Source organism: Ahaetulla prasina, chromosome 4 (genome assembly GCF_028640845.1).
Source record: "Ahaetulla prasina isolate Xishuangbanna chromosome 4, ASM2864084v1, whole genome shotgun sequence".
Classification (NCBI taxonomy): domain Eukaryota; kingdom Metazoa; phylum Chordata; class Lepidosauria; order Squamata; family Colubridae; genus Ahaetulla; species Ahaetulla prasina.
In genome coordinates this window covers 39,120,443-39,138,767 of record NC_080542.1, presented here as the reverse complement: position 1 = coordinate 39,138,767, position 18,325 = coordinate 39,120,443, and the positions used below count along the sequence as shown (strand labels likewise).

At 37.9% G+C, this 18,325-nt stretch overlaps 1 protein-coding gene across 1 annotated transcript in view; it reads left to right on the top strand.

The window, feature by feature from the left end:
* GPR179 (G protein-coupled receptor 179) overlaps positions 1-15,056 on the top strand; it is a 47,301-nt gene extending 32,245 nt beyond the window's left edge. The window contains exons 9-11 of the mRNA XM_058183603.1: positions 2,380-2,485; positions 4,337-4,483; positions 6,784-15,056. Of these exons, the coding sequence (XP_058039586.1) occupies positions 2,380-2,485; positions 4,337-4,483; positions 6,784-11,241 (4,711 nt within the window). The 3' untranslated portion in view covers positions 11,242-15,056. The remainder of the gene's footprint in view (positions 1-2,379; positions 2,486-4,336; positions 4,484-6,783) is intronic.
* The last annotated feature ends 3,269 nt before the right edge of the window (positions 15,057-18,325 follow it).

Sequence of the window (18,325 nt, the reverse complement as noted above, 5' to 3'; positions counted from 1 at the left end):
AGAAATGAGGTATAAAATAAAATCTGTACGCATAAGTTATATTTATTTTATAATTATGTGTTTTGCATCTTTGCGAAGTGAGTTAATAATTCAGTAGTTCTGCAGTTCACATATAGACACACACATTTTGTATACTACCTTGTTTGTTTCTAGTTAGAGTGAAAATAATTATCTATTTTTACTATCTCTGTCCTAATGATACAAGCTCTGAAACAGAATTTGACAGCATTAAAAGCAACATGTTTTAATGGTTTACAAGAAGAAATGAAAAGTAGAATTTGCCTTGAATGCCAGGATTCTCTGCTCTTGGCATAGTTAGAAGAATTACCTATACTGTGGGCTAAAGTAGCTCTTAAAATCTTATTATCCTCTTTTCCAAAGAGGAAAAATCTTGCCTTCCTTTATAATAATTGTATTTATTTCATTATAACTAAAGAGGAGGATTTCATCTGAAAAAAATATTGAAAGGAGTGCTTAAGATCATTTTGGAGCATGAACACAACACTTCTTTAAAGCAGTCACTTCACATACGTAGAGGGGACTACTTAAACGAGATGAATCATTAAAGTAGTCAATTCTTTTATTGGGGTCAGGCAAAAGCCCTATCCTAAGCTTCACCAGTTTGGATAATTTGAAGCAGGCAAAGCCCTAATAGAAATCCAATATATGTATTTTGTATCAATTATTTGGAAAATAACAGGCCAGGAACTTTTCCGTTTCCTAATTTATAACATTATTGTTATGGAATTAATAAAAAATATTTAAAGATATTGAGCCATGGTGGTGCAGTGGTTAGAGTGCAATAATACTGCAGGCTGTTTCTGCTGACTTACGGCTGCCTGCAATTTGGCAGTTCAAATCTCACTTAGAGACAGCTGTAAAGCACTGTAAAGCGGTATATAAGTCTAAGTGCTATTGCTATTTGAAAGTGTTGATGAATGTGAGAAAAACACTTCTAACAGCCAGTAATGAAGAGATTGGCAATGTCAAAATTATAATAACCCTTTTAGTATAATAATTCGATTACAGATTTTATGACTGTATATTGCACAAAAGATAGTGATAAAGCTGAGGAGGGCAATATAGTACTTTGGACTGAATTGTAAAAAGGTGCTTTGACAACTTCACTTGTGCCTAGAATATCTGTTGGCAGCTGGGTTAAAGGGGAAAAGATATAATTGCTTTAAATACTTGAAGACAGATTCTCCAAAGCAACATAGTACATTTGAATCCAAAGTGCTAAATCACTCTAAAATGGAACCTGTGTTTTGTTGGTTGTTTTCTTGCAGATATTTCATGACCCAACTAGGGAAACAAAACAAAAATATTAAAAATAAATAGTTCCAATTCCATTTCCTTATTTAAAAAAAGTAAAGATTCAGCAAAGATATATTCAATGATCATTTGTAACATGTTTGGATTTTTATAAACTTCATAAAAGCATGATCTAAATGAATAATAGCATCTACTTCATGCTTTTACTTTTGATAGCAAGGAAAGAAATCTGAAAACAATCTAAATGAGAACAATTTTATTTACAGAAGAAAGGAAGGTACATTCATACTGAGAAGGAATAATAGAACACCAGATAACTAGTAAATCAAATGTTAACATATTTATATTTTAGGACTGTGATATGTTTTAAGTATTTTAACTTTTTAAAAATGCTCTTCCTAGCTACTGTCCCTTCTTCCATCATCCTTTAGAAAAGGTATTATCAAAATCGCAATGTGCTTTGCTTGCTCAAAATTACCATTTATTCAAAATGTTCAGTTTCAATTCCTTCAGTTTTTAAGTTGGCTAAGCCGATTTTTAAAGAGCAACAAATAGAGAAACTTTTTTTTTTTTAAATGCCTGTTGTCAAATTGGGTGAGCTTTTAGCACGTTTGCCAAGGGGAGGCATTGTAAAGATTGTAACAATCCTGCATGTGAAGCGCTTATCTAACGTGGTGGAATTAAAACTTGAAAGAAAGGAGGCCCCACTGGAAACTGAGAGATATGCCAGCCTGGACACTGTAGGTGGGAGGAAACCTATGAAGTCAAACTCTATATCAGACTGATAGTCTATATCAGACTTCCCCAGGGGAAAGCAGGGGAAATTCCTACGCTCAGTGGAGGAACACAAAGGAACATCTTGACCTAAGTCCCAGAGCCGCTTTTGTTGTTTGTGTCTGATCTCTGAAGTCTGAATATTAAATTGTATCAAAACAAGCACTAGAATTAAGGGTGATAATTTTGCCTGCTTTTTACCTTTTTCCCCTTTCAAATTATTCTGCCATCATTGTTACAAGGAATACATGTACTACATCATTAATTCTTCCAACCATTTTCTATCTCTAATGCATCTTACCATGCCATCTTCTCTATTTCTCTCTTCAGATTTTTAATGGTTCCTTCCTTGCACCCTGACTGGACGCTACTACTGTTTTTCATCCATACTCATGTCACTACCACAATGACACTTGCACTTATTTTCATCCCAAAGGTAGGATGAATCTTTACAAAAAGTAAGCAAAAAGCTTCTATTCTCTCTTCCATCCCCCAAAGTTGAATCAGAAATCAGGTTTAAAATTTTATAACACTGTTCTGTTCATATTCTGTTTTCTACTATGTCTTTGTTTTAATTTAGGGAATGTAGTTTTCAGAACAAAAATCTAAAAGATGTAAGAATGTATGGCATATTTGCTGTCCAAAGTTTTACGTGTGTATGAGGTGGGGAATGGGTGTTGTTATTTATTTATTTTGAAGAATTCTTTGAGCTCCCAATCGTGAACCAATCTCCCTCCAATAATATAAACAAAAACAAAGCAAAATTCAACACACCTACAGTGTACAATCAAGGGACCACTAATGCATGCTCTACCTCCTTAAGATGAGCTCAAGTAATATTTATGGGATTGATCATGGGAAAATGGGGCAAAACTCACTTAACAACTGCCCTGCTTAGCAACAATAATTTTTTTTTATTGAAAAAGTTTAAAAAAAAACAAAGACATTTTCACCCCTTTTTCCCCCCCTCCCTCCCAAAAAAACCCCTTCCCCTCCTTCCCCGGCTTCCCGGGTCAATCACAAGGTATTGTTATACATAAACCAAACATAGAATAAAATTTTAGCAACAATAATTTTGAGTTCAATTGTGGTCGTAACTCAAGGATTACCTGTATTTCAGGCTTTCAAAATTCTATTACTATAACTTTATGATAAAAGCAGTGTTAGTGTGCAAGGTCAATGCTTCTTGTCTGAATTACTTCCAAGAACTGTCATCTCATCTATCATCCTGGCCATTCTGGGAGAAAGCCAAGGTTTTAAAGACATTCTACAGAGCAATAAGATTGGGACCAACTAATTTCAGGGGGATTTCAGGGGGAAATCATTCCAAAGTACAGAGAAGGCATTTACGCCTCCCAAGTCCCATCTGATAATGTTGCTTCTAGAAAGAAACCTGGAATATATCCATCCTGTTAGATCATATAACTTGGCCAGAAATAATTTGAGGTAGATTTTTATTATTACCCCCATTGTCATGTGATCAAAATTTGGATGTTTGGCAACTGACTATATTTATGACAGTTGCAGTCTCCTGGGGTTACATGATCAATATTTGTGAACTTCTAACAAGCAAAGTCAATGGGGAAGCCAGAATCACTTAATATAATATAACATCACTTAGTAACCTGTGTTACTAATTTAACACCTGCAGTCATCCACTTAACTGTGTCAAAAAAAGTAAAAAACTGGGGCAAAATTCACTTAATGACTGTCTTTGGTATTTCCAGCCAAAATGAGTACCAAAGATTTTAAGAAGATAAGAAACTGAACAAACACATACCTCAAATTACCTCAACCTGGAATTCAACAATTTTATTCCCAACCAACATGGCCAAAAAGCCCAATGCTTGAGGAGTTTCAGACTCTTATAGACAGGATTCACACAAATATGCTGATCTATAATATAGTTTCTTGAGCTTCATGTATGAAACCAACCATTGTAACTTTGTTACCCTGACTAGGTGGCTCGGTGGCTAAGACACTGAGCCTGTCGATCAGAAAGGTTGGCAGTTCGGTGGTTTGAATTCCTAGTACAGATCTCCTGCGTGAGCAGGGGGTTGGACTAGATGACCTCCGAGGTCCTTCCCAACTCTGTTACTGTTAACTTATAGATCATGTTTTGTGGCTTTGCATTTTGTGTGAACTTATAGCATTGCATCAAACATGAAGCAGCAGAAATTGGCTTCAGCTTTACATCACTGTGCATCATAGAGATCTCAAATTAATATTTTGCATTATCTTTCCCTGAAGAAACTCAACATTTGATGTTTCATGTTCTTCCAAACAGTTCCTGTATGCAGGCTCACCCTTGAGGGAAGAAATTGCTGCTGAGATGTATGAGGATGAATTGGATATTAGGCATTCAGGATCCTTCTTGAACAGCAGCATTACCTCGGCATGGAGTGAGCACAGCCTTGACCCCGATGACATTCGGGTGGGTGGAACACTCAGGACCTTCTTTTGACGCTAGCTATGCCAGAAACAGTGCAGAGTAAGAGTTCCCTTTTGTAGTCTTTCTCCTGAAGAAAATCAGCAGCATAAAAAAAGGGGGCATCCTTCACTACCCCAAATAAATGCTAGTTGCAAAAGGTCCAATAAGACTGAGCTTCTTGTTTCTCCTTGAGGAAGCAGAAGTGATGAAGAATGGGGAGACGGGAAGGGGAAAAGGTTGAATTCTTGGTAAACTGATGTAAACTATTTCATTTCCTGGGGCAGAGAATGAGCATTTAACCCTTTCTTTCAGGGCTAATTCCTGCTCTGAATCACATACAGTTTGAATGCTGTTGCTGATGTGAGCTACAAACTGCCAGAACTCAATTTCTCCATTAGCCCACCCCCAAATCAGCTAAGCAGCTTCTCAGTTTTGCATTTTGTAATTCTGCAAATTGTCACCCATCTATTGATCAAACAATCAATGTATCATCCCAATTTAACTAACTGTGGGTGGCTACAAGCCTAAAATGAGAACATACATATGAAAACAAGAGAAAAACATATTCTTCCAAAAGGTCAATGGGGATAGGGCAGGAGCAAAATGCTCTCTGTTCAGACCGGATCGCCCAAACTGGTAGCAATAGCAGCAGGTGGTTCGGAGAACCAGTAGCAAAAATCCCTGCCACCCCCCCACCCATACCCAGTTGAGCCATGTGATCATCAGAGGTGTGTTTTTTTTTTTACTTTTAAAAGCATTTTTTCTTTGGCTGAAAAAAATGCTTTTAAAAGTAAAAAAAAAGCCTCTGATGATCGCGCGGCTCAGCTAGGATTGTCAGAACCCTTTAAAAACTTTTTTTTTACAACCTCTTCAGCCGAAGAGGTTGTAGAAAAAATGCTTTTAAAAGTTAAAAAAAAAAAAGTTGGCCACGCCCATCCAGTCACATTACCCACGACCACCACCACCACCAAGCCCCACTCACAGAACCGGTAGTAACAAATGTTACATTTCACCCCTGGGTTAGGGCTGTCCAAAATGTAGTGGGGAGGTTGTTCCACAAGGCAAGCACCACAACAAAGAAGGAATAAGATACACACTGACCCTGCGGGATCTGGTGGAATGGATAGAAACTTGGAAACAGGCATCCTCCAAATATCCTGGCCTCTTTCTATGTAGGGTTTATGGGTGATAACCAGCATTTACATTGCACCTAGATTGCACTACTAGAAACTAGTGCAGCCCACAAAGTGATAGTATGTGGTCATACCACCTATAGTTTCAAAATGCCTTTCAAGACGGCCATTTGTGCAATTCATTACAATAGCCCAAGAGGGAAATGATTAAGACATGAGATAATCTCCCAGACTAGGAATGACAATTGCCATTGCAAGTTGGCGTTGTGCAAAGGCCCTCTTGCCAAAACTGCCACCTGCTTGTTGAGCAGAAGCTGAGTGTACCAACTCAGTCTAGGGGGATATAAGCCAATCCAAAAGTTACCAAATGAAAACTGTCCAGATCTGGGGGAAGAAACTAAAACCCACAACCACATAGTCTTACTAGGTTTGAACTGGAACTTGGTCCTTCCTATCCAGGCTTTCCTACCCAGGCACCAGGAAAGATCTCAGTAGCATGATTTGAGCAGTCCAAGGCAGACATGCGTACCTGAGTATTATCCTCATTCTGGACACTTAATCCCATGCCAACTTTTGATCTACCCTGCAACTTCATGTAGAAGATAAATAGATATAGGGACTGAGATGAAGCTGCATAGCTTCACCCCATAGACGTACACCAATTAGAGGAAGGAGAATCATCAAAGAAAAATGTCTCCACTTCCAACCATCTAAGTCAGGCTAGAAAGGTATCATCCAAAGACAGAAGAGAGATCAAGAAGGACCAATATAGAGGCTGATTGCGATCCCTGTTCCATTAGAAATTATGCACAATTATATCAGATTCTTGAACAAAGTTGCTCCATTACATGAGACATCTGTCCCACTAATCATTTTTTTCTCAACCACGACTCTCCAGCTAGAAAAAGGCCATGTAGAAGCAGCAGTATGGAATGGATTCATGGCAGGAATATTTCACTTAAACCTGGAATAAAGAGCCATCCTAAGAATACAGATAAAGCAATTTAAAAAGAAAATACTTTAGTAAACCCAGTCAGGTTGCCATTCCATCCAGGGGACATAATTCATCATTATTATGCTTTTGACTGAAAAGCTGTTTTATTTTTCTTCTGTTATCTTGCTCCCCTACCCTTTACTGTATTTTCTCCTCTCCTTGCACATAATATGTAGGATGAATTGAAAAAGCTTTATACACAGCTAGAATTTCACAAGACCAAGAAGATGACGGCCAACAACCCTCACCTTCTGAAGAAGAGAAGTTCAAAGAGGGGCTTAGGCCACACTTTGATGAGACGTATCACCGAGTTACCTGAATCTATGTCCCGACAGCACAGCAAGAAGGAAAAAGATGGGTCTATCAGTGGAAGAAGACAAAGTTATTCTGCCTCCTATAAGCAAAGATGCACAGACTCCAGAAATCTGAGCATGAAACTGAAGGAGGACTTATCTCCCAAGCACAAGGTGGCCTTCCAAGCGCAAAGTGGGATTTCACTGAAGAAATCCCATAGTACTTATGACCATCAGAGAGATGTTAAGGCAAACAGTGAACTAACCAGACAAGATAGTTGCAAGGAAGCTCCTCTGTTGGACTCACTTATGATGAAAAAGCTAGCCAATAAAGCCTCAGAGAAATCTGTCAATGACTCTGTTTATTCAGCCACTCTGGTATACAAATCAGCCAGTGCTCACAATTTGTTGGCAGATAAGAAATCTCTGCATCCCAAGTATTGCACTCTGCAGAAATCTCTTAGCGTTGCCAGCAGTGAAAAAGAAAATGCCTCACTGTTAACTAGAACAGCTAATTTAGAAAATACCCATAAACTTGCTCAGGAGAAAGACATAAGTGCAGTAGTGGAAGATACCATGCCAGAAAGTGAGAAGTCCAGACACACTGAATTCAGTAATGTAGTCTCAGAAATTGAGGTGAAACAGCTGGAGAGAGAGAACACAGCAAAAGGAATTGAGAGACATTTTCCCGAAGACAAAACCGTTATATGTCCATGGGAAGCTGAGACAGACACATCAACATCATTAGAAAGCAGAGATAAGAAGGATGTAACACCCGCTCCCATCAGGAGCATCAGTATCAACATTTCTGATTTGCCTGAGAGAAGACCCCACACCATTAAGAAGATACCACCTGAACCACCCATTAGGCAGCAAAGTTTGATTCACAACCTTGAAAGATGTGTAGTTCAGTGGGATACTTACGAACAAAAGCAACATCCTGCTCAGTCTCCTAAAAAAGAACCCCCAAATATTCCAGTGCCAGTCAACATATATCTAACAGAAACAGAAGAGGGTTCTTCATTAAAACCTGAAATGGAAAAAACTATGCAAGGACAAGATAAAATGCCATCTTCTTCTCCAGTGGAATTAACTAGGCTAGCCTCCATTGCTGCAGAAGTTTGCCCTTGGGAGGTTATGGAAATGCCCATTCCAAGCACGAAAGACCTAGAGGTGAGTGATTCAGATAATCAAAACAGCTCTCCTGAGAAACAATCACAAACCCTCATTCCCAAAAGCTCCATAAAAAGCTTAGGTATGGCCATAAAAGCATTCAACCGTTCAAAGTTAAAGGGAAGCATAAGTTCCAGAAAGAACAGTGAGAGCAGCGAAGCCAAAAATGAGAAAGACATCAGTGGAAAGCCCAAATTGGCAGAAACAGCTTTAATCCCTGCTGAAGGATCATCAAGACAAGAAGTACCCTCTAGGAGTCCTGAATATCACAGGGCAATGCCGATCAGCAAACAAGCAACTATCTGCCCTTGGGATGAGGAAGAAGAAGCTTCTCCTAGCTCACAGAAAAATAATTTAAATAGAAACCTTGAGTTATGCCCTTGGGAGATGAATGAAGATATTGAGGATAGAGTGAGCAACTTACCAGCAACAGTTTCCAGAGGTGCTAAGGAGATCTCCCTTAACAGATTGGAAAAGACCAAGAGCCAATGGGGATCTATGTGTCCCAGAGAGGGACCAGAGGATCAAAACAGAGAGAATAAAACTTCTGATCTCTTGTCGTTGGTTTCAAAAACAGACAAGAAGGCTGAAATTTGTCCCTGGGAAATCAGTGAGCCAAAAATCAAAGTAGAAGTAAGTCCCTGGGAAAATAATGATCCCTCAAAATCAGAAAGAGAGCTTAAAGGGAATGTAACTGCCATTTCTAGAGATGAGAAAAAAGGAACTAGAGAAGAAGCACTTGTGAAAGGAAACAATCAGAATAGGGAATCTATTTGTCCATGGGAGAACATAGTTAGTGAAGATTTATTGATCAAGTCTAAATCTAAGACCATCAGTCTTTCCAAACTCATTTCAGAGAATTCAGAAAGCCTGGAAAACAGAAAGACAACAGTTTGCCCTTGGGAAGCTGAAGGCACTGAAACGGCTAATAAAGCAGAAATCTGCCCCTGGGAAATGTTGGGTCCTTCCAATCAGGATACAGAAAGAGCAATCAAAAAGACTGTAGCCACTGAATCTAAGTCTCTAGAAAAGGCACGTGGCTCACAAGAGACAAGTAACCTTTGTGAAATCCTGAATACTGATGAATTGTCATCTGAGTCAAATGTTAAAGGCTTAAGCTCCCCCAGATCTGGCAGTGCAGAGAATGTATTGACAGAAGTATGTCCTTGGGAAAGTGTGGATAGTCCTAAGATTATTTTACAGAAAGAAACAAGTCCTTATCAAACGCTACAAAAGGTAAGCAATCTCCAGGAAGCTGTCTGCCCATGGGACAATGTTGATCCTAGCATATCTTCCAAAACCCCTTCAAAGAACTTTGATAGCACAGAAAACTTAAAGGCAGAAGTCTGTCCTTGGGAAGTAACCAAAGAAAATGCTTCCAATGCAGATGAGAGCTGCAAAAGTACTTCTCCAGTGAGTTTGTCCAAAGCAACTGCAAATCTGAGCAATTCACAGGAAGATGTCTGTCCCTGGGACAGCAGAGAGCTTCAGCAACTTTCACCAAGATCTGGTGACCAAAGACTGGCTCCGTACAATAGTGGCTTAAAGAAATCTGATAGTATTAAAGGCCTAAAGACAGATGTTTGTCCATGGGAAACCTCAGAAGAGGTGAAAATATCTCCATGGACTGAAGCCATGCGCTCATTAAAAACAAAAAAGCAAATCTCAACTGTGCTTTGCAAAGAAAAGGAAGGCAGTGCACTTAAAAGTCCGAGTTCCAATAAAACTTGGAGACAAGCAGCATTTAAAAAAATAAAGACATCAAAAAGTAATCAAGGATCTTTTTTTTCCTCAGGAAGTATGATCACTGATGAACCAATTAGAAAAAACAGCCAAAGTCTATTGCAAGTTAGCTTTAAAAATACTGGAAGTGTTGAGAGTGTAAAAGTAGACATTTGTCCGTGGGATTTCCAAGAGCTTCAGACAGATGCTAAGACTGAAGGACCACCAGATGAAAGTACCTTTAGAAAGGAGTCAGACCAGATTTCCAATTATAAAGCAGATACAAAACCTTTAATAAGGCAGATAAAGAGACAAGAGGAAGTAAGCAGTCCACAAGAATCTATTTGTCCTTGGGAGAGCATGGCACAAATCAGCAGCCAAAGCCCAACATTGCCCAAAAATGGTTCAACGAAATTAGAGAATGCTGGAAGAGCAGAGATATGTCCTTGGGAAGTTGAGGAAGAGGAATCCAGTGGCAAGACTGAACTATACCTCATGGAAACAGAACCTACATCTAGCAGTAATACAATAGTAAGACAAGATATCAGTGAAGTTTCAAAACGCAACTTGCTGACAAGTCCAAGCTTAAAAAAAGTCTGGATAGATATGTCAGCTAAAATATTCAAGTCACATAGTCAGCAAGCTTCAATTTCTTCCCAGAAAAATATTGACATAGTCTCCTTAACACCCAGCAGTAAAAGTTTAGACTTGTCCATCAAACCTGACAATACTAAAAGCCTAAAAACAGAATTTTGGGAAATGCAGGAAGCTGGAGCTACTATGAAAGCTGAAGTATGTCCCTGGGAAGTTACTGAAGCTCCACTGGAGAAGGGGACCTCAAGGAAGGCTTCCAACGAGAATGTGAAAACAGATTCAAGAAGCTCTCTTGAAACACCAGAAGCTCTGGAGAAAAGTAGCAATTCCCTACAGTCCGATTTAAATGCTGCAGCCCTCATGGTAACTAGAACTCCTTCAAAGACGATTTATGGTACAGAAAATATGGAGACTTCCCTTCAAGAAGCCAAACAGTCAGAGACATTCAGTAAGAGAGAGATTTGTCCATGGGAAGCAGAAACAGAGATACCAGCAAACTCTGGGGAAACAACTCAGAGCGTGCAGCAGTGTTTGGCTGGACACACTTCTCTGGGCCACAGTCTTCCAAGGGCACAGTCAGAAGGTACAAACAAGATCCTTTCATCAGAAAGCAGAGAGGACATTTTCATAGACAACACTTTCTCTTCGGAAGCAGAGAAAGATTCTACACTGACCAGAACAGACTCTGCAAAAAATGAAAAAGGCTCAGAAGCCTGCTTAGAAGCGACAGAAGAAGTCAGTTCTGTGCCTGCTGTGGTAGCCCAAAACAAAACAGAGCAGAAAGCAGAGGCTCAGGAAGCAGAAGATCCTAGCAAAATCACATCAAGCATCTGTCCTTGGGATTACAATTGAACGGGCGAAACTAAGAACCTGTTTTGATGCTTTGAGAAAAGATTTTTCTTGGATGAAAAATGGTTTAAAATAAACCCACCTTTTAGAGTAAAAAAATAAAAGATATTTACTAGTTGTGGTAATAATGCTCACTATATATTGTTAAGGAAAATAATACTGTAAGTTAGAATGATGAAGCTGTGGTGAGATAGGATTGCTTTTACCCCCCAAAAAAGTTGCATGGTTCTGCCTTTAGTTGCAGAATAGCTAAAGTTACCTGTGAAAACTTGCATTTTGCTTTTGTATACGAACATGTAATACACAGATCCCTCTGTGTATTCTTTCAGCCACTGCCAACCATCCACATCAAATATTTGTAAATCGTACCATCTAAGTAACAATTCTAGTCACAGTGAAAAGCATCCACTGAAAATAGGCTTTAAGCAAGGTTGAATTGGGGATTATTTGGCAAAGATGTTTGTATATAGCAGTAGTTATGGCATACATCAATGGATAATGGCAATAACCATAATCAAGGAGAGTTATTGTTTTGTTTTACAAAATATTACTTATTGGTTCATGATTTACTTAAAAGATTTTTCCCTAGCCTTCTAAGGTATGCTGGCTTTACAGGGTGGTTTACGAGTTTAATAAAATATAGAAATACAATTACATTGAGGTTTTTTTTTTAAAAAAGAGTAATGATGTCATACCTGGAAACTGCCTGGGAAGGCATGGACCTATGATCACGATTAGGTAAAGCTTAACCGTGTTCACAATTACCACAGAGATCAGAGCTTCCATTGCAGATCTCTTCGCCCCATTCAGTCTATTCTTCTAAGATGTTAAAGCTGTAAAAGCTAAAACCAGCACCTTAAAATCAGTCAAGAAACCAACAGCCAACTAACTAATTTAGAATAAATGTAACATGATCCATGTACCACAGGTTTTCAACTTTTGAGTAAAATCAACCTTACTGGGGCAGTAGCTACACTGGAATATTGACATCATGTTATCTTTGTATTTGGAAAACAACTTCCAGGGGATGGTTGCCTATTTGTAAAGTAGCGGCAGGAAGTAACAGTAACAAAATGAGAAAAGGGCTAGGGAGGGGGCAAACTGGTGACACAATACTACCATTGCTCTCCAGTTTTTTTGCCATTGCTAAATGGGTATGTCTACTGCACTGCAACCAACCAAATTATTTTCCAAAAGTATGGATGTTATGTGACACTGAAAGACATTCTTGTAAAAAAAATTATTATTTTTTTAAACTTCCACTTTCTTGGAAACTTCCTTTTTTAAAAAAGGAAGATGCTGGTACTTTGAAGCACATAAGTTTTCAGTTTATTTATATAGGAAATTAAAGAAAACTCAAGCAGCCTGGAGGCACAAAGGAAAGCCTGCAGAGTTTTTGTTGCCTGAAGTCTGAATTTCAAGCTTGCTATGGCCCTCAGCTGATGGCCCAAGTAGAGTTTCATTTGTATAGTATTTGCATGGGAGACCAGGAAGAAGCCCCAGGGCTAGACTTCGAAATTGAAAAAAACTCTTATTCTGAGAAACCACTTTCATAATGTTGTAAAAAACCTTGCATGGTGGACAGTAGATGTCAAGCTCAAACAAAGGCTGTTATTATTATTTTTACTTCTGGAGAAATGTTTTCCAGGTTGGCATGCCTGCTATGAAATTCTGAGGACTGAAAAAATATACAGGAACGTATTTATCATTCAGTTCATGCTGGATATTGCTTAGGAAGCTACCCTATTCTGAAATCAGGTCATTGATCCAAGTATATGTATATATATATGACTACACATTATCAGCAATTTAAAAGGTGTCGTCAGCCCTGCAAGGTAGTCGAGACCAGGAAACCAAAATCTTTTATAACTGCATTTCTGATTTAGACTCAGATTTTATCAGGTCATAATCAAGACTCCAGCTCTTCTTCCTGTGTCTCAAGGTTATTCTAATAGCCATTACAGTAGACTTCAAGTTGCTGAGGTTGAGAAACATTGATCTATATAACAATGTTTTTTCAATCTTGAAAACTTTAAGATATCTGGTAGTTGAAGTTCATACATTCTAAAGTTGCTAATGTTGAAAAACACTGGTCTACCAGTTAAGCAAACTACAACTTTCAGGAACTCAAGTAGGTTACTTTCAAAGCCCAAATTAAGAAGCCATGGACTAAACACAGTATAATTGCTATGTCACCAATTACAGGGAGGCTGCTATGCCTTAATTGATGCTCTCTATATGAACTTAGAATACACTTGGTGCTTCACTACAGCTGCGTATTGCAGAGGCATAACAAATGATAAATAATAATGATAATTGTTGCATTTTTATAAGGATTATAATGAGCTGTTTTTTTTCTGTGGCAGGGTCCTATCACATTTGCATAGGAAAATGTCATTTGTTTCCAACCATTGTGATCAGAAGGGCTTAGTTTCTGGCTTAATGTGATCAGCAAAACCAATTTATTGCTGTTTATGTAATAGTTTGTGGTTAAACAAATTGCAGTTCTGTATATATTCCTTAATATTAAAAAGAATCCTGAGAGACAGGCATAGTCCATCTGCATAACCCCATCCTGACTGAGTTTTGTTTCTTAATGAAACCTTATATAGGCTTTAATAAGAGCCAGGTAACACATGCAAACATTTTGGGTTCTACCTGCTCTGTCATATTAAATTGTTTCATAACTGGAGGAGTCATGAACGATCTTTACCATCAGTTTTTCCAGCTATAACATGGAAAAGAGAAATGTGTTTTATAGAATTATTATAAAATTCTATAACTTCTATACAACTAGAAAGGCTTTTTGAAGTGTTATACAGCTTTTAATAATCTATTATTGGTATGATTAATGTTTGAGAATTGATTTTAATATAATTTATTGAATGAGTTTCAAACATCCCTCCCATCTGTTATCCCACTACCCTCTTTTCTGCAATAAACAATCCCTAGATTATCTCATTCTTCTTTGGGTTTGCCAATTCGTCTATCAAAATCCTTTCCCAACTATATTCATATATAAATTCAGTTTTATATCTTATTGAAAAAGCCAAAAACTAAAAATCAACGGAATGAGGTATGGTAAAGGAGATATTGGTTTGTTTTTCTTTCTTTTTTAAAAGCCCTATGTCTCTGTGGATTTTATTAGAGACTTGGACATGGGTTGAAACAAATCAGGAATAAATCAGTATAATACATTTATACTGGCACTCCTCAATTTACCATTTGTTGAGCAACCATTCAACTTGGAAAAAGGTGACTTATGACTTGTCCTTGCACTTGCCATTGCTTCAGCATCCCCATGGTAGGGATTGTTATTTGGGCACTTGGTAAATGTTGTACATTTACAACAGACAGTCACAGTGTCCCATAGTCATGTGATTGCCATTTGTGATCTTCCTTACTGGCTTTTGACAAGCAAAGTTAATATGGAAGTTGGCAATGAAAGACAGAAGTCACAGTCATGTGATGCTTAACGTTACAGCAAAAAAGGTTGGAAAATTGGTTTTGGTCATGGGGTACCTCTCTTAATCACACTGCTTAATGACAAATTTTCCAGTACCTGTTGTAGCCATAAATCAAGGGCTCCCTGTAATAGGCAAATCAGAAATTGTTTCAAATTGTTTCAAATGGTGGTGTCCTATCCTAAAATAAGCTATGATTTATTCATTAAATCCAGTGTATAGATTACGCTAACCTTAAATGTATTATAGCCTAATCCTGTGTATAAATCCTATGCATACTGTATTGTCCCAGATCTTGTGTGAGCAATTTGCTTAAGGAAACTGATATTTCTACCTTCTCAGAGTTTTGTTTATATGGACATTATTTTTCTAAACATTATTTTTCTATAAAGTTTTCTTTAATGATGTCATCCAGCCAATGACTTGGTCACCTGTGCTTTTCAACCACAAGATGGCATATTCTTGACAATGTTTCTTTGGCATTGTTGCAAACAATATTGGAAATTGGTATTTTTGAAAAACAAAAACAATTCCCCCTTCAAACATTTCCCCATGCTAAAGGCAGAAAATATACATTACACAATATTTTCTTTGCATTGTTGCACACAGCATTCAGAAATCTGGTTTTTGGAAAGCAGAAGCTAACGCAACAATAGTAACAGAAAGTTGCTAAGGGCAGGAAATATACATTATAAAATATTTTAAAACATAATTTAAAATTATAATCTAATTACATTATAATCTAAAAAAATAAGAGGAATAATAACTATTCTCCAAAGGAGGGGGAAAGTATAAACAGTAGTAAATTGAAACAATCATCAAGTTGATTTCAGCCAACACCAAAATAAACAAGGCTAGGGAAACCCGTTTGTTTTTCAAAAATGTCCTGTATTCCTTTTGATACATGCAATGGCATATTGTGCAGTCCAACAATTATACGGACGGTCTTAAAGCTAAGCTATCAAGCAATAGCTTTATATTCAAATATATCTCCTTTATTTTGATTATATTTATGTGGTAAAAAGTTCAGGCCCAGAGAGGGCTATCCCTCAACAGTAGAGCACAAAGAGAGATGCCAAAGGTTGCAGATTCATGAAAGTTAGCTGTGTGCTTGAATTGCTGTGTTTTATTTTCTGAATTAACTTCTAAGTTCCTGTTGATTAGAAGATGTGAACCCAAAGAAACAACAGATAACATTCACAAAGGAAAGATTAGGAAGCTATGAAGACCAGCCTTATCAACATTACACACCCAGATCCATTATTAAGAACCCTCACTGAGTTAAAGGATTTGAGGAAACTGCTTTTGAACTGTTGTTTCACTGCTCAGAGACCTTCCTCCACAAACAGGCAACACACATGGCATTGGCTGCTTTATAATAAATCTAAGATTCCAAATTTCCCTTTTGAACCCTCACTTCCTCTGAATTGTCTGATGTACTTTTAGGAAGTGCTACTAATGTAGTGTGTCAAATGTGAGGACACTTTGTCCCTGTACTGTATTAAATATCATACAGTTATCTCCCTCTGTAACAATGTAAATATAGTAATAATACACACATACACGTGTGTATTTATATGTATGTATGTATGTATGTATATCTCATTTTTTGACTTCCTTTTTTTTCCTGTGAAAACAACTATAGCCCTCAGATTGTTTTGAACATATCTGATATACTCATTTGGGAAACATGTTGTAGGCATGATCATGAAATGGCAACAGTGTGGGCTTGAACAATCACAAATCATCCTCTCATCAGATTCTTTCCTCTTTTGTTTGTATCTGAATAGTTTGCACTATATGCTGCCTACTGTGAATTCAATCAAGTTTATACCTTAATATATATAAATCTACCCACTGATCGTAGCCTACGATTAAGAACCTTTTTCACACCCAGACAGAGATAAGGGCAAATCTACCATGAATTAGCTTCCCAATGAATATATCAGTTGAAATATTTATAAGCTGGCAAGCAATTTCATTCACATTTTATGATCAAGCTATAGGGGTTGTAGTGGCTAAATAATGATGCTGGAGATGGTCTCTGCTGCAGTGGTTCGAGCCCTAACACTATGTTGCAGGGTGAGCTCTGTGACTCACCTCAGTTTCTGCCCACCTAGCAGTTCGAAAGCATGTTCTGTGCGAGTAGATAAATAGGTACCACTTTGGGGAGAAGGCGAGCCAGGGCTTCATGTGGCAGTTAGAATCCAGCTGGCATGGAACTTTTTCAGTTGGAACACCCATTTGAGAGGCGGCTTTGGTGGAGGGAGAAACCTTTGGATGACGCTGCAGGAAAAGCTGGCCATCTTTCTTTCTGATGCGAAGCTAACTTGTGCTCTTGTGGTACACCTTGGGAAGCCCACGTGTACCTAACAGATAGTAAACAGGCAGCCAAACTACTGTTCTGCATTAGCATTGTAGTCTCATGGCTAATGTAATGATGCCCTATACTAAATAAACAAATAAAATTAAGTTACATATAGTTTTCCGCTTACAAGCACACCTGGACCAGAATTTCTGTTGCCAAGGCAATTTTAAGTGAGTTGAATCACTGCAGCTGTGATTCAACTCACAGGGGAGTATATTTGACTTCTCCCCTTGACTTTACTTGTCAGAAGCCAGCTGAGGAAATCACAAATGACAATTACAAGACTCTGGTATCCTGCAGCTATCGTAAATCATTGCCTGGCATCCAGATTTTGATCATATGATCATGGAGATATTGTGAGTTTGTAAGTGCAAGGACCAGTCATAAATAACATTCTTTCAACGCTGTTATAACTTCAAACTTTGTTGTTTCTAAACAAATGGTGTAGTCAAGGACTACTTACATATGCCTACTATAATATGCTAGATGTACTACAGTATTTAACATGGTTTTAATAATCTTTCCCATATCTTGTAAACTATTGTGTGAAATGACATAAAAGAATAAATACATAGCCAAATTTTACAAGTAGGCTTCATTTAGCAACCATAATTGGAATCAACTACTCCACTGTTAAGTGAAGTGGTTACTAAACCATTTACTAAAATCTGGGTGCTGGGCAGCCAGCATGTATTTATGATAGTGCAGGATACCAGAGTCTTGTGAGCATCATTTGTGACTTTCTCAGCTGACTTGTGGCAAGCAAAGTCAAGAGGGAGAAGCCAAATTCACTTAGCCGCTGTAGTGATTCACTTAACAATGGCAAAAAAAGACTGAGGACTCCAACTTCAGCTTTCCTTTGCTTTACCAACGTGCAAATGTCATAAATGCAAGATTTAGTCGCAAAGTTACTTTTTCATCAACATTATAACTGCAAGTGATTATTGTATGTGGTAGTCATTAAACAAGGACTACATATAGTTCCTGCCTTTCATTTACTGTCCCCAAGTTTCAAGTACAACTGGGAAGAAAATAACCAGTTGCAAGGATCTCACTTTTATTTTCATATAGGTTACTCTACTCTGCAGATTCCCATAAGATCCTAGTAAAAAGCTCCATATGGTATTTCCTCCCTAATTTGGGTAAGAATGAGGTTAATATCCAATAAAGAATTACCTAGGGAAAACTGTACAATATACTATTATAAAGATTTTATTATGCAATTGTAATTGGAGATGGTGGCTTCTTCTCTTAG